General features: G+C 38.5%; 3 protein-coding genes across 4 annotated transcripts; 2 read left to right on the forward strand and 1 right to left on the reverse strand.

Annotated features, from left to right (window-relative positions):
* The first annotated feature begins 616 nt into the window (after nt 1–616).
* Nucleotides 617–5,368, forward strand: LOC141644059 (putative pentatricopeptide repeat-containing protein At1g68930). 2 transcript variants are annotated; one of them, XM_074453478.1, is made up of 3 exons: nt 617–3,129; nt 4,965–5,131; nt 5,261–5,368. In XM_074453478.1, exon 1 carries the CDS (start codon nt 725–727, stop codon nt 2,954–2,956), a length of 2,232 nt encoding a protein of 743 aa, XP_074309579.1. In that variant the 5' UTR covers nt 617–724; the 3' UTR covers nt 2,957–3,129; nt 4,965–5,131; nt 5,261–5,368. The 2 variants fall into 2 exon arrangements, with proteins under 2 accessions (XP_074309579.1, XP_074309578.1); XM_074453477.1 differs by having other exon boundaries at nt 4,970–5,131.
* On the reverse strand, nt 4,442–10,930 carry LOC141641843 (putative U-box domain-containing protein 42). The gene is made up of 4 exons (XM_074450490.1): nt 10,922–10,930; nt 7,275–8,435; nt 6,571–6,880; nt 4,442–6,226 (listed from the first exon to the last, which is right to left on the reverse strand). Exons 1-4 carry the CDS (start codon nt 10,928–10,930, stop codon nt 4,635–4,637), a joined length of 3,072 nt encoding a protein of 1,023 aa, XP_074306591.1. The 3' UTR covers nt 4,442–4,634.
* An 898-nt stretch (nt 10,931–11,828) lies between these two features.
* LOC141641844 (putative acetyltransferase At3g50280) lies at nt 11,829–13,220 on the forward strand. The gene has a single exon (XM_074450491.1). It carries the CDS (start codon nt 11,829–11,831, stop codon nt 13,218–13,220), a length of 1,392 nt encoding a protein of 463 aa, XP_074306592.1.
* Nucleotides 13,221–13,628: the final 408 nt, after the last annotated feature.

Raw genomic sequence — 13,628 nt, forward strand, 5'->3', positions numbered from 1 at the left:
GATCTTCACATATATTTGGAGAAATTTATAATATACCTTGTAAAAAAAGACTTGTTTTTTAGCGAGTACGAATTTAAATTAAATATGATAATTTTTACATTTTATCTTCGCATATATTCGGAGAAATTTTTAACTGTACCTTGTAAAAAAAGACTTGTTTTTTTAGCGAGTACGAACTTGTTTTTTAGCGAGTACTAATTTGTTTTTTTTGCAAGACAAATCAACAACTTTACGAGAGTTTGACATTGCCAATTTGACGGCATAATCCTGAAATTATGTTGCATGTAAGCACTAATTCTCATATACTCCATGGTTAACAGAATTTTAGTTATTTTTCTAAATTTTCACATTACCATACACGCGCATTTGAAATTTATATTAGAAATTAAATTCAAAATAGTAATATTATACTAATAAAAAGCATATTAGTATGGTGATACTTAAAACTAGTACAAGTCGTGCAAATTTTAGCGATCTTAACAGATAAAGTCGTGAGGGATGATACACACGAGTCATGATCTAGGTTCGAATTTATCAGTAACATACGGGCCGTACAAATATTTTTGCTAATATCCTCCGGAATTTTTAATTTCGGTTCCGGTCCATTTATCCGGTCCGGGCCGGATTTTGCACAGCCCTACTCAAGGGCGTAAAGCCGTGAATGCCCCTTAAATAAAATATTCCCGCCGTTAACAACGGTCATAACTCATAGAAGTAACAGACTATGTCCTCACTTTCCAACCACTATTGCTCCCTCCTAAAAAAATGCCGCGAAACCCTAAATTTAAACCTTGCAAAGAGACTCCATTGCTTCATAATCAAAACCCAGAAAAACCCAGATACCATCCTATCAAACGGCCTTATCGCCACGTATGGTGATATCGGAAATCTGAAATATGCACGCCAAGTGTTTGATGGAATGCCCCAACCAAATGCTTTCTCATGGAACATTATTCTGTCTGCTTATTCGAAGTCGGGTCGTATTCTTGACATGGAGGAAGTGTTTAATTCCATTCCTTACAGGGATGGTATTTCGTGGAACGCGTTTATATCGGGTTTTGTTAATTGTAGGAGATTTGGTGATGCTGTGAATGCTTATAGGGCTATGTTATGGGAGGGAACTCTGAATTTGAATAGGATAACGTATTCGACAATGCTGATACTTTCGTCGGAGATGGGTCGTGTTGATTTGGGTAGACAACTTCATGGGCAGATAGTAAAGTTTGGATTTTTTTCGTATGTGTTTGTGGCTAACCCTTTGGTGGATATGTATGCGAAGTTGGGATTTGTAAGGGATGCGAAGAGGGTTTTCGAGGAGGCGCCTGAGAGGAATTTGGTTATGTTTAATACGATGATTGCGGGGTTTTCTCGTTGTGGGATGTTTGAGGATGCGTGGCGTTTGGTGCATAGGATGCCTGGTAAAGATTCAATTACTTGGACGACAATGATCACGGGACTAACTCAAAATGGGTTTGATAAGGAAGCTGTTCTTCTGATAAAACAGATGCGACGAGAAGGTTATTTAATTGACCAATTTACGTTTGGGAGTGTCTTGGCCGCTTGTGGGAGAATGGGAGGGACGAAAGAAGGGAAAGAGCTCCATGGTTATATCATAAGAACTGGGTATCTAGCAAATGTTTTTGTTGGTAGTGCTCTTATTGACTTGTACTGCAAATGTAATAGCATAAGGTATGCAGAGAGAGTGTTCTGTATGATGAATTACAAGAGCACTGTCTCTTGGACCGCGATGCTAGTGGGTTATAGTCAGAATGGATTGAGTGAGGAAGCAATTAAGACTTTCCGCCATATGAAAAAGAATTTTATTGAGCCAGATCATGTTACATTGGGCAGTGCTGTTCGTTCGTGTGCTGATTTGGCGAGTTTAGAAGAAGGAGCTCAATTTCACAATCAAGCTTTAGTGTCTGGCTTGGTATCTTCTACTGCGGTTTCTAATTCACTCATTACCATGTATGGAAGATGTGGAATGATTGAAGATTCCTTGAAGTTGTTTAAAGAAATGAAAGTCAGAGATGAAATTTCTTGGACTGCATTAATCTCTGGATATTCTCAATTCGGAAAGGCAACTGAAGCAATCCATCTATTTGAGGAAATGCTTTCTCATGGGACTAAACCTGATGAAGCTACTTTTGTAGGAGTTTTATCAGCGTGTAGTCGAGCTGGATTAGTAGAGAAAGGACGACTTTATTTTGAATCTATGGTGAAAGAGCATGGTATTAACGCAACTCCTGATCATTACACTTGCATGATTGATCTTTTTAGTCGTGCAGGAAAACTTGAAGAAGCCAAGAATTTTATCTCGGAAATGCCTTTTCTTCCTGATGCGATCACTTGGGGTACGCTCTTGAGTTCGTGTAGGGTCTATGGTAACATGGAAATTGCAAAATGGGCTGCGGATTCTTTATTTGAACTAAATCCTCAACACCCTGCGGGCTATGTCTTGCTTTCCAGCATATATGCAGCTGATGGAAATTGGGACCGTGTAGCTGAGCTAAAGAAGGGAATGAGAGATAAAGGTATAAGGAAGGAGCCGGGTTATAGTTGGATTAAATTTAAAAACAAAGTGTATACTTTCTCAGCTGACGATCAGTCCAGCCCATTTTTGGACCAGATTTATGCTGAGCTGGATCGTCTGAATTTGATTATGATAGAGGAAGGTTATATTCCTGATCTGAGGTCTGTCCTTCATGATGTTGATGATTCAGAGAAGATAAGAATGTTGAATCATCATAGTGAGAGACTTGCTATTGCTTTTGGATTGATCTTTATCCCACACGGCCTTCCCATCCGAGTTGCTAAAAATTTAAGAGTGTGTGCCGATTGCCACACTGTAACAAAGCTCATTTCTAAAATTACTCAAAGAGAAATACTTGTGAGAGATTCTGTTCGATTTCACTTATTCAAGAATGGAACTTGTTCGTGTGGAGATTTTTGGTGATCTCGAAGCTTCTGAAAGCTGTAAATCAGTGTAGAGAGGACATACGGAACCATTATTGTTTGCATGGCTCTGATTTCATACAAAGTCGTACACCGATTAAGTCATTCTGACGAGGAGAGATTAATTACCAGTCCTGTTTTCTGAACAGCCATAGAGGAGTCATTTAAGTAAAGGTAAATCTATATTACGCAATATTTCAAACAAACAGGGCTAAATTGCTTTCACAAACATTGATTCGATAGACCAATAGCAAACAGCACCTAAGTACCTCAGAGACTCCTGCATAGGTGGGGCAGGATGATATATATTTGTAGCCTTGCATCTGTGTTAATTCAGCACAAGAGGCTGTTCTCGGAGGACCATAATGCAAATTGATTTAGTTGAGATTAAAATGATTTAGTACGACCGTGTCTCCAATACTGGATGTAATTGGACCATGTTGTCTCTCTAGCTTCCATCATGAAGAGTCTTTGCAGATTGGTAATGGATTGCGATGACTTTTAACCACAGAAAGTTCAGTCAGTAAAGACCCTTGGTGGTTTGTGAGCTGAACCCCAACTAACTAACACTTCATGATGGCACTATTGTCTTCATATTGACAGTTTTACTACAACAAAAACATTACTCCAGTGCCTCTAGGGCTTCCGCAAGTTTCAGGGTAAGGAGTGGGGGTGGGATGTTCCCGGCCTTACCCCTGTAGTAGCAACATAGAGAGTCTGTTTCCGAATGACCCAAACTGAAAATTGGGTTGACAACTACATCAAATGACTGCTAACTCACAATACAAAGAAGCACATTGCCACATTCACTTTAGTGAGCAATTTTGCTTTATCCACCAAAATTCAGAACAAAAAAATAACGAGTTTTGGCTCCATTGGGAATGGAAACATATTGACAGTTTACTTTCGGAGAGAAAAGATCTCTTTCTCGTTTAATAGTCATACATACACTTACACTGTTGCATTGCATGTTGGACATTGACTTTCCGTTTGAACTGGTCAACAAAATGACTGAGTAGTTGTCATTTTCTTCCACTTGATGTGTTGAGCAATGTTAAGCAAATATATAAGTTGCTGTCGCCTGTTGCGATTTCTTAGTTGCACATATTATAAACTTAACAGTTTACGTTTGCTAATGGAAGAGTCCCAAGGTTTTCTTCTATTGGCACAACCGCACAAGGGCGTTACTCCAAAACCGCGTTTTGTTGTAGTTTATGTTGCATAGGTGCCTTTTTGGTTTGAAGTTTACCTGATCCCATTAGAAGAATAGATAACATAGCCTATATGCTCATTGTCAACTCTCCTGTACTAGTTCAACATTTTTTGTTAGTTCTTGATATGTTCAAACTATTAGCCATTGATTCTGGGGCACAAAAAATCTTGTACGTATATTAAGCTGACCATCGTGGTTTTCTTAGCTGATAAAAATACAAGATGAAAATCTCAAAACTTGTAAAAAAGTACTCCGTACTATATATAATGGAAATTAGAATCACAATCAATTTGTTTAATCATCACGAAGGTAAACGAAACTACACATCGAAACTTTATCCACACAGTAATTTCTAGCACACATAAATCAATAAAAGGCTCAATCAATGTTTCTGTTATATGCACAGAAAACTTTCCTGTCTTTTTTATCTTCTTAAAATATCCTTGTAATGGCCAAGAAGCAATGCTTACATGGTAAAGGTGTCGGTATAATTAGGCACTCGGTTCAGGTATCTCAGAATCTTTTCTGCCATCTGTTTTGTGTATGCATCTCCATGGTGAAAAGCAGTAACTACTGTGACAAAGAACAGCTTATCATGTGACACAATAGCAACAGAGCCTTGTCCGCCTACCGTTAAAAACCTTTCCATCATCCAAAATGCTTTCTGCCAGAGACTTTCAATCTTGTGCTGTCTAATTGCTTTCAGTACCTGCTGTATAGCATTCATCTCACTCAGCATTTTCACACTTTGTTTTTGGTCAACTTTATCATCTAGTAATGTAGATATTGCTGACAGTGCAGCTTCTGCTACCTCGGCATTCTCATGTTCCAGGCATTTCAAGAGTCTCTCAACTGCCTTTGCTTCTATCAAGCACATAGTGTTTTGTCCAAAGCAGACACCTTTATGAACTATACAAAGCTTTATCTTGGTTTTCCTTGATGACTCGAAGAGTAAAAATTTGGGTAGGTAGAATAAATTCAGGAACTTCTTTCTCTTCTTCTGTGGTTTTCTTGAGAGGTGTACAGACTGAGATGACAATTTCTCTAGTCCTGTTGCCGCCAGCCTTTGAACTTCGTCACTTGATGTTTCAGTAAGCAACTCAGTTAAAACCGAAGTAAAGTTGTAGTCCATTGCCACAAAAAGCATCTGAGGTTCGTACAAGGTTGCCGTGATTCTGACTACTGTGCCCACTAGTCCTTCAAGGTACATACTTGCGTACTTATCATGTCTTGCTCCACTTCTTAGGATTTGGCTTATCGATTGTAAGATTCCAGGGATTGTGTTCCTTCTTACTAAAGCTAAATTAAGTGTGACATTCTGGTGGGGTACTTTAGCCAGAAAAGTGGCTGATAGAGCTTGCCTCTCTGTGTATTGAACAGGGTTTGATGTGCTTTGGACTAGACCCTCAGGTAGACCATCTGTTTTACAGAGTCTTTCTATCAGCAAATTCCCCATTTGTGACAAGAGTAGGGTCAGGAGTTTAAGTGCAGAAATTGCAATTTCATCTCTCGGGTTGTTGAGGAGTTCAATAAGAGTGTAGCTGACTTCACTTTCCTTGACTGCTGACAAAACTTGAGCTGCTGTTTTGGTAGACTTTGCCATATGATAGAGGATTTGGATGAGACTCATCTTCAAGTCTTCAGGAGTTGAGCTTTTAATCATGTATATTATGTTGAACAGAATATAGCCTGAAATCATGGTTTTACCTTGACTGTTGACCATCAGATTCTCAAGCTCGACTCCAGATTCAAGTATGTTTGTTAGGACTGCCAAAGCTTCTCTGAAAGTTTCTATTGGTCCGCTGAATATATTTGAGGAGAACATCTCTTGAACCATAGTTCCTATAATTCCACTCTTAACTAGTATTTTTCCACTCTCAGTATGTGAGGAAATCTGGGTAAGGGCTTTAAACACTGCCAGTCGAGTTGAGGGATCTCCATTTTGCATCATTTCAGCTAGTACAGGAGATGTCCTCTCTGCCACGTGAGTCTTCCTGTCATTTTCAAGTATAATTTCACCAAGGTATGTCACCATTTCCAGCTTTCTTTCTTCAACTCCTGCTCATGATTTGAAAAGTTGACACGATTTAGGTAATACAAATTTCTATATGAGACAGTCTCATGATAAGCCTATGATGTGACTGACCCATGTTATAATCAACGCAATTATCATTAGGTCATATGGAAATAGTCAGTGTGTATTGCCCATAGGAGCCCTTGAGGCACCAGGGAAATGCTGTTGTTTTTGTGGGTTACTACTTACTAGTTATATGTGTGGAGACTGGAGAGTCTGGGGACATTACTTGATCTGGGTTGGTTTCATATGTTAATTAATATGAGACGAATAGTTTAGGTAAATGTTGCAAAGTTCTAATTACTTCATAGGGTTTGATAAACTTCACCTTCAATTAGATTATTGAGGAGTGGTTCTAAGTAACCATTGTCTGCCATGATTTTGATGTTGTCAGAAAATTGCTCCATGTTCTTTAAAACTTGATTTGCAGCTTCTGAAGCAAACGTGTCGCTAGATCTGTTATACGTTGTTCGGATCAAGATCAAAATTCCTCCAGTGATACAACCAATTTTCTCCGAGAGTGATTTAGATTTGGAAAGTTCAATCAGGAGTAACAATACACCATGCTTGATTGGTTGGTAGCTGCTTGACAGCAATCGTACTGTTAAAGGTATTGCCGATGTCTTTCCAATTAGCTCCTACATATATATGTATGTAAAGAAGTAACTATCATTAAGTTCAATGCTAGGTACTTCATAATTTCAAGAAACGTATTGAAAATCCTGCTTACTGCTCAGTTATTATCCAAGGGCAGGGATACATGTAAAAATTCCCGTGTCTATATGAAAGCAACGGGTAATTTTAAAGTAAACATCATGGTTCTTTCTTTTCAGGGAAAAAAAAATCATAGATCTTTAGGTGTGTATGTGAGTTATACAAAAACTGATATGAGACGGGCCCACATGTGAGACCAACCAATTACCCTTATAAATGTGTGAGAAATACATGTCATTTGGGATTGGTCTCACATGTGAGACTCTCTCACACAAGACTCATCGAGTTTATAGGTGAGGGGGGGCGGGGGTTACAAACCTTTTGCTCCTCTTCATGAGCTAGAAGGCATATCATTTCTAGTGCAGCACATCTCACGTTCCTGCTTTTTACCTCCAGAAGCCTCACGATCAATGGTGTTATGTTTCGTACTTGTAGGACCTTCTGAGGGTTCTTTTCCCAGATGACTTTTAGACGGGTCAATGCTTCAAGTAGTCTGTCATCTGTACTATCAATGGACAATGCTTCGTGTATGACTCTAAGTCGAGAAGTTTCATCTCTATCTTTCCACTCATTTATTGTGTTTCGTAAAGCAATATTAGGGCTCATATTTCTGCCTTCTACCTTCTCCATAGTAACTGGGCACAAGACCTCTTCACTACCAAAACTTTCAAAATACTCTGTGATTGCCTTTCTTTCATAGGTCACTCCACTTTGTATTGTTACTGGATCATCCATGATTACCTTCGTCAGTGGACAAATGAAACTGTTGTACAAAGGCTCCACATGTTGAGATTTTCTTGACGAATTAGCCGATGATCTTTTAAATCTATTTCCAGTACTCATATGGCTTCCCTGACTTGTACTTCTTAAGGCATCCAACAGATGGGGCATGTCTGATATATGAGAATATCCTGTGCGAACTTCTGTACTTATAGAATAGTCATCTACTTCTGTTGGTGTAGATTCTATATCTGATTGATCCTTTAAATTTGATTCCCATCTCTGATAACTCGCCTTTATTTCAGGAATGGGCTTTGATTCAGGAACTGGGCTGATACGAAACGGGGATCCTCTCATCTCCTCTGATAGTGAACAGACAGCAATTTCGATGTACTTTTTATTCTTGAATGCTGATACAGGTACTGAACTCAAATCCTTGCCTATGTGATTGATGATTCCTCCTAGTTCTTGTATGGTGTTCTTTAGTTCAGCTTCCAATGTGTTTTCTCCACTTTCTTGCAGTTTTTCTAAGAGGCCTTTCGCTAAGTGGCTATTCCTTAATAGAGATTGCAAAATCCCAATTGAATTTTCTGGACTGATTTCAGCAATCTGGGAAATGACAGAAGCAGCGCGGTACAAGTAACACCCAATTTCAATGAGGCTGTCTTGTTCGATCTTGAATTTTTCAATAGACGCTGTGATTTCAGCTAGGGATGCCAGGTATGATTCGCAAACATTCATACTAAGCTTCACATCTTTCTGTAGACATGGAATTATGGAATTCGATTAGTATATAGGCTTCCTCTCAAATAGTTTCAATAACAATATTACCCTAGAGTCTAGACCCTATGCTATATAGTGGATCTTATGTTCCCACCTAATGGTGAAATAAGCGGATCGAGTGCACCACGTATTTGCGCCTAGTTTGAAAACACAGAGTATCTAGGTGACCCCGCCAAAAATCGCATTGATTATTATGTCAACCAGTGTTAAAGTTGGCAAAAGTCGACCCGACATGAACATTGAACAGTGAAGTCCCACCCCATAGGAATCGAAAATTTGGTGAATCAGACCTATCACCAAACTAAAGAAACTGACCCAATTGGTGGTCCAAAAATAATTAGCACATTAATGTTCCAAATAAGTTTGACTTACATTTCACTCAATAAATATAACTTACACATAAAAACAATGGACTCAATGATAACCTATACTTGAAAACTCGAAACCAACGAGAGTGACATAATTGTGAGCTTAACCCAGGCTGACTAATTACTTTGGATTTTTAACATTTTATAACTCAGGCTCTAATAGTAATACTACTAGTATAGTAGACTTGGGTAACCTCAAAGCTTGCAAAGGCAAGAATTGCGAGGTCCCGTGTTCGAACCCACGGATGAGCAATTGCATGCGGTTATCTCGGCGGCCCCAATTGGGGTGGTTTACATGGTCCAGGTGGTGACGCCGGAATGCCTGGGCCCGGGGGGATTAAACCCCTCGTCACCAAAAAAAAAAAAAAAAAAAAAAAAAAAATACTACTAGTATATAAGAAACAGAGATACAATAATCCGACTTTCCTGCAAATATATTGCAGGCTTGCAGCCTTCGGTATAGCTACTAATATACAACCCCGTGTGAATGTACAAAACGCTGATCATGATGACTCTATGATGTTATTCTTTAAGCATGATTATTTTCACGAATTCATCGACACACGGGTATAGTATCTTTGTTTCTAGAGCTGTATATAACGAGGAAAATCTTCGAAAAAAATTACATATGTTTTCCTTATCCTAATCTCACTGTCAGAAAGTAAAACAAACCATCATTATTACCAGAAGCCAAGTTAACTCAGTAGCATGCAGAAATACTAGAAATTTAAGGCGAAAAAAACTTACTGCAACATTATCAGAGTTGGCTGGTTGACATGTCTGTCTGTATATCTGTCTGAATGTTTGTCGAACTCTTGTTAATTGTGGTTGTTTGAGGGGTTATTTTTGAACTAATCTATGTTTATTGTTCTCACGACTGAATGTTTCCTATAGGGGTTAAATTAACCCAAATTGCGATTTTTTTAAACAATTTGACAAGTTCCTGTTAAAGAATGATTATCGCTTGGGTGTGGACTTGTTCTGAACTAACAGTTGACAAAATATTTCCCCAGTTACTAAACAATTCTCGCTTGGGTGTGGACTTGTTCTGAATGATTATCCGAGGAATGTTTAAAAATATTGCCCCAGTTATGTTAGTCGTACAATTGATTACTGTTTTTTGCCTTGAAGACATGTCGAGTTTTTATCCGTGTAAAATTGTAAATCACTTGATCTGTCAGTCTCTCACCCTGCATTCAGGAACTCAGTAGTCTGCAACTCTGTATGTTTCTATGTGATAAGATTAATAATTGGTGTAAGCGTGTAGCTCCTAACGTCGCTTTTCTGTGCTGCATAAAAAATACTACTCGTTCCTAGGTATAACATAATACGAACCATTTGTACAAGGGTATTTCGACCAATCCGACAAGTGATTTTATATAAATAATCGTGTAAAATCGCCTTCTCGTACAACAAGTAGCATATGTCATCTAGAAATTGTTTGCTTATTTCTACCAAGTGTACATTTAATTAATACAAATTCTCGTTTTTGCTTTTTCCTCATCTAGATGGACATGTCCACAAGTATATCAAGGGATAATCTAAACCAAGACCAAGCGTTTCACGGTGAAAAGGTACGATTCTATTTAAAATCCTTTGTTTAATGAGTTAGTCTCGTGTAAAGCGGTTTTACATTAGGATAGTTATAAAACAAATCCAAAACACAACTCTATTAGCGCATTGAAATGGCAATTAAAAAAATCCCGTTTTAACGATAAATTTGTGGAAAACAAGTACGGTATCCTTTTTTCCTTGGTCTGTTTTTTGGGACAGCCCGATCATTAACACAAAATCTCATTTGTGACGGTATGTATCCATCACTTTGGAATGACGGATACCATTTTCCCTCACAAATGACCCAAATAGAGGAGAGAGGGATGACAATTGAGACCAAATCCAAATCGAAATTGAATCAACCCACCGTGAAAAATCCGATCCAAACCCAACTTTAAAAACCCATACGTGATCCATTATTTAAAATCCCCATATCCAAATCCATTACTATGATTTGGAACCAAAATCCAAACCCGATCCTAAGGTTGGGACATGGATTAGTGAAAAATCCGATCCAAACCCAACTTTAAAAACCCATACCTGATCCATTATTTAAAATCTCATATCCAAATCCATTACTGAGATTTGGAACCAAATTAAAATTTCTTGTTGTCATCGATTTGGAAGTTTGTATTTGTCATAACAAATCCGCAAGGTGTTCAAAACTTAGTTGTGTATGACGTTTGTTCTATATTTTGCTGATGTGTTGGCTTACGCTATCTAATTACATAAATTTTCGACAAGGAAGGTTCTTGTCATTTTGTCAACAATAACAAAAGGAAATTGTGTAGCTCATGAATCACCATGTAACCGGGCAACAAATGTCAATTAGCTTAATCGATAAAATTATAAGATGAGCTATTCATAATCCGCATTCAAATTCCGCCATTATCAAATTTGCCCTTATAACTCTTTACAACAAAGAAAAAAAAAAAAAAATTAACCATGTAGCCAAGCTAATATACTCCATATTATGTGCCCGGGATGAACTTTATCTTTTATCTAGTATCTCCTAATAATATTAGCTATTACAGAGATAAACTATTTTATTTGCCGAAAAAAAAACGTGTAATTCTAAATGTATGTATATAGCGTAGCCAATTGATCTCTCTTAAGACGAATATAACTGTCTTAAGAATAAAACGGGTCAAGTAACATACCACTTGTGTGGATGAGATAAATATTTTGTTAATTCCTCGACATCTTACCTGTAAGCTTAAGAGTTGAGAGTTGAGACGAATAAACAAGAATTTGTGATAGCATAGCCGCGTAGGGCCGTCAATTTTTGTGATTTGCAATGACTTATTCAATCACGTCATACCAAAAGAAAAGAATGAACAATCAAACTTGTTTATTTCATGTATTTAGCCACCCACCAAAAATCAATAATTCTCACCCATATTTATATATAACTACTCCCCAAAACTTTATAATATAATCAGTAATCATGTCAAAAACAAAACTAATTTCAGAGTATTACGTAAGACCAAAGATTGAAGTGCATGAATCCAAGAGAATTCATCACCTTAATCCTTTCGACTTAAAATGGTTGCCATTTCATAATGCACAAACTGGTTACCTTCACTCGAAACCCTCTAATTTTACACCGTCGTCTTATTTGAAACATCTTAGATTATCGCTTTCTCAAGCCCTTGTATACTTCTACCCTCTAGCTGGTCGCTTTGTAACCGTCTCAAATCCACATGATCAGTCGTGCTATGTCTACGTGGACTGCCTTAAGGGCCCTGGTGTCCGACTGGTTCACGCGTCTGCTCATGACTTGAGTATGGATCATGTTGTGAGTCCGAACTTGGATGTTCCTGAATTGGTTCGAGAATTGTTTGATATGGGTGAGACGAGTATTAACCATGATGGTCATACGAGAGCGTTGGTATCAGTTCAGGTGACGGAGCTGAAAGACGGCGTGTTTCTTGGAATTTGTGGTAACCATGCTGTTGCTGATGGTACCACTTTCTTTCATTTCCAACGAGTATGGTCCCACATTTTCATGGGAACATTCTCGAAGTCTGTTACTCTGCCTCTAGTCAAACAACCCGATTTTATTCAAGGTCGGATCTTCAAGCTCCCGTATATTGACCCGAGTGAGTACATCACCGGGTCTACGGGTGAAGAACCCGAACTAAGCCGAAGATTCTTCCAATTCTCACCTCAATCTTTAAAACAGATCAAAGCCATGGCTAATTCAGATAGTCGTAGTCGTAGTAGTAGTTATAAGACAGTTTCGACATTTCAGTCGTTGATAGCATTCGTATGGAAATGCATAACTCGAGTCAGGAACCTAAACCCGGATGAACCGACAACATGTGCAGTACCAATCAACCTTAGACAGCGGTTCAACCCACCTTTGACAAATGATTACTTTGGGAATTACGCTATTAAAGCCACGGCATCCGCCAAGGCAGGTGACCTGTTGGGAAATAGTGTCGGGTGGGCTGCAGCGCTGCTTCAGCAGGCCGTAGCAGCCCAAGATGACAGAACAGCGCGGGATTTGATCTTACAGGCCTATAAGGACGGGCCTGATCAAGTACTACCTCCTGTTAAAATTGCAGGGTCCAGTAATGTGACAGTGGCGGGTTCTACCCGGTTTAACCTTAATGAGAGTGAATTTGGGCTTGGTAAATTAGTGGCATTCCGAAGCGGAAATGTGAATAAAGTGGATGGGAAGGTGAATGCTTATTTGGGGTCCGACGGTGATGGTAGTGTGGATTTGGATATATGTCTTGCGCCGAATACAATGGCTGCTCTTTTGTCGGATCAAGAGTTTATGCGTTTCGCCTCGCAACACACTGGTCACTTTAATTTGATTTCTAGGATCTAATCTATTTTTTTTGTTGGTTTTGCTTGCAAATATTGTTGTGTTTATAGGGTGTCCTGATTTTTTTTTTTTTTTTTTTTTTTTTAAAGAGTAGTAAATAAAAACATTCCAGTTCACTGTACGATCAGTAAGTAGACAAAACCCGAGCTTTATAATGTATTTAACCGCATAAACAATTACCAGCGATATCCCTAGCAACACACCCTAAACCAGGACAAGAGGTCAGTTGGCTGAATGCAGCATCGCCGTTTATTTTTATTCCAGGGAAAAAAAAAAAACAGTATTAGTAGAACCACTCCCTTGGTCCCAATCATTTGTTTACATAAACAAATGATTGAGACGGTGGGAGTAACGCACAGTCACACATATTCACAATATATACATGAAACACAGTACAGTATATTTTCCGAC

This window comes from Silene latifolia, chromosome 2 (genome assembly GCF_048544455.1).
Source record: "Silene latifolia isolate original U9 population chromosome 2, ASM4854445v1, whole genome shotgun sequence".
Classification (NCBI taxonomy): domain Eukaryota; kingdom Viridiplantae; phylum Streptophyta; class Magnoliopsida; order Caryophyllales; family Caryophyllaceae; genus Silene; species Silene latifolia.

Excerpts from the sequence above, each read along its gene's own strand:
- LOC141644059 (XM_074453478.1), top strand. The coding sequence starts at position 725 with ATGTCCTCACTTTCCAACCACTATTGCTCCCTCCTAAAAAAATGCCGC.
- LOC141641843 (XM_074450490.1), bottom strand. Across the intron at positions 6,881-7,274 it reads CTCATGAAGAGGAGCAAAAG|GAGCTAATTGGAAAGACATC; the intron begins GTTTGTAACCCC and ends ATATATATGTAG. Across the intron at positions 6,227-6,570 it reads CCTCAATAATCTAATTGAAG|GAGTTGAAGAAAGAAAGCTG; the intron begins GTGAAGTTTATC and ends AATCATGAGCAG.
- LOC141641844 (XM_074450491.1), top strand. The coding sequence starts at position 11,829 with ATGTCAAAAACAAAACTAATTTCAGAGTATTACGTAAGACCAAAGATT.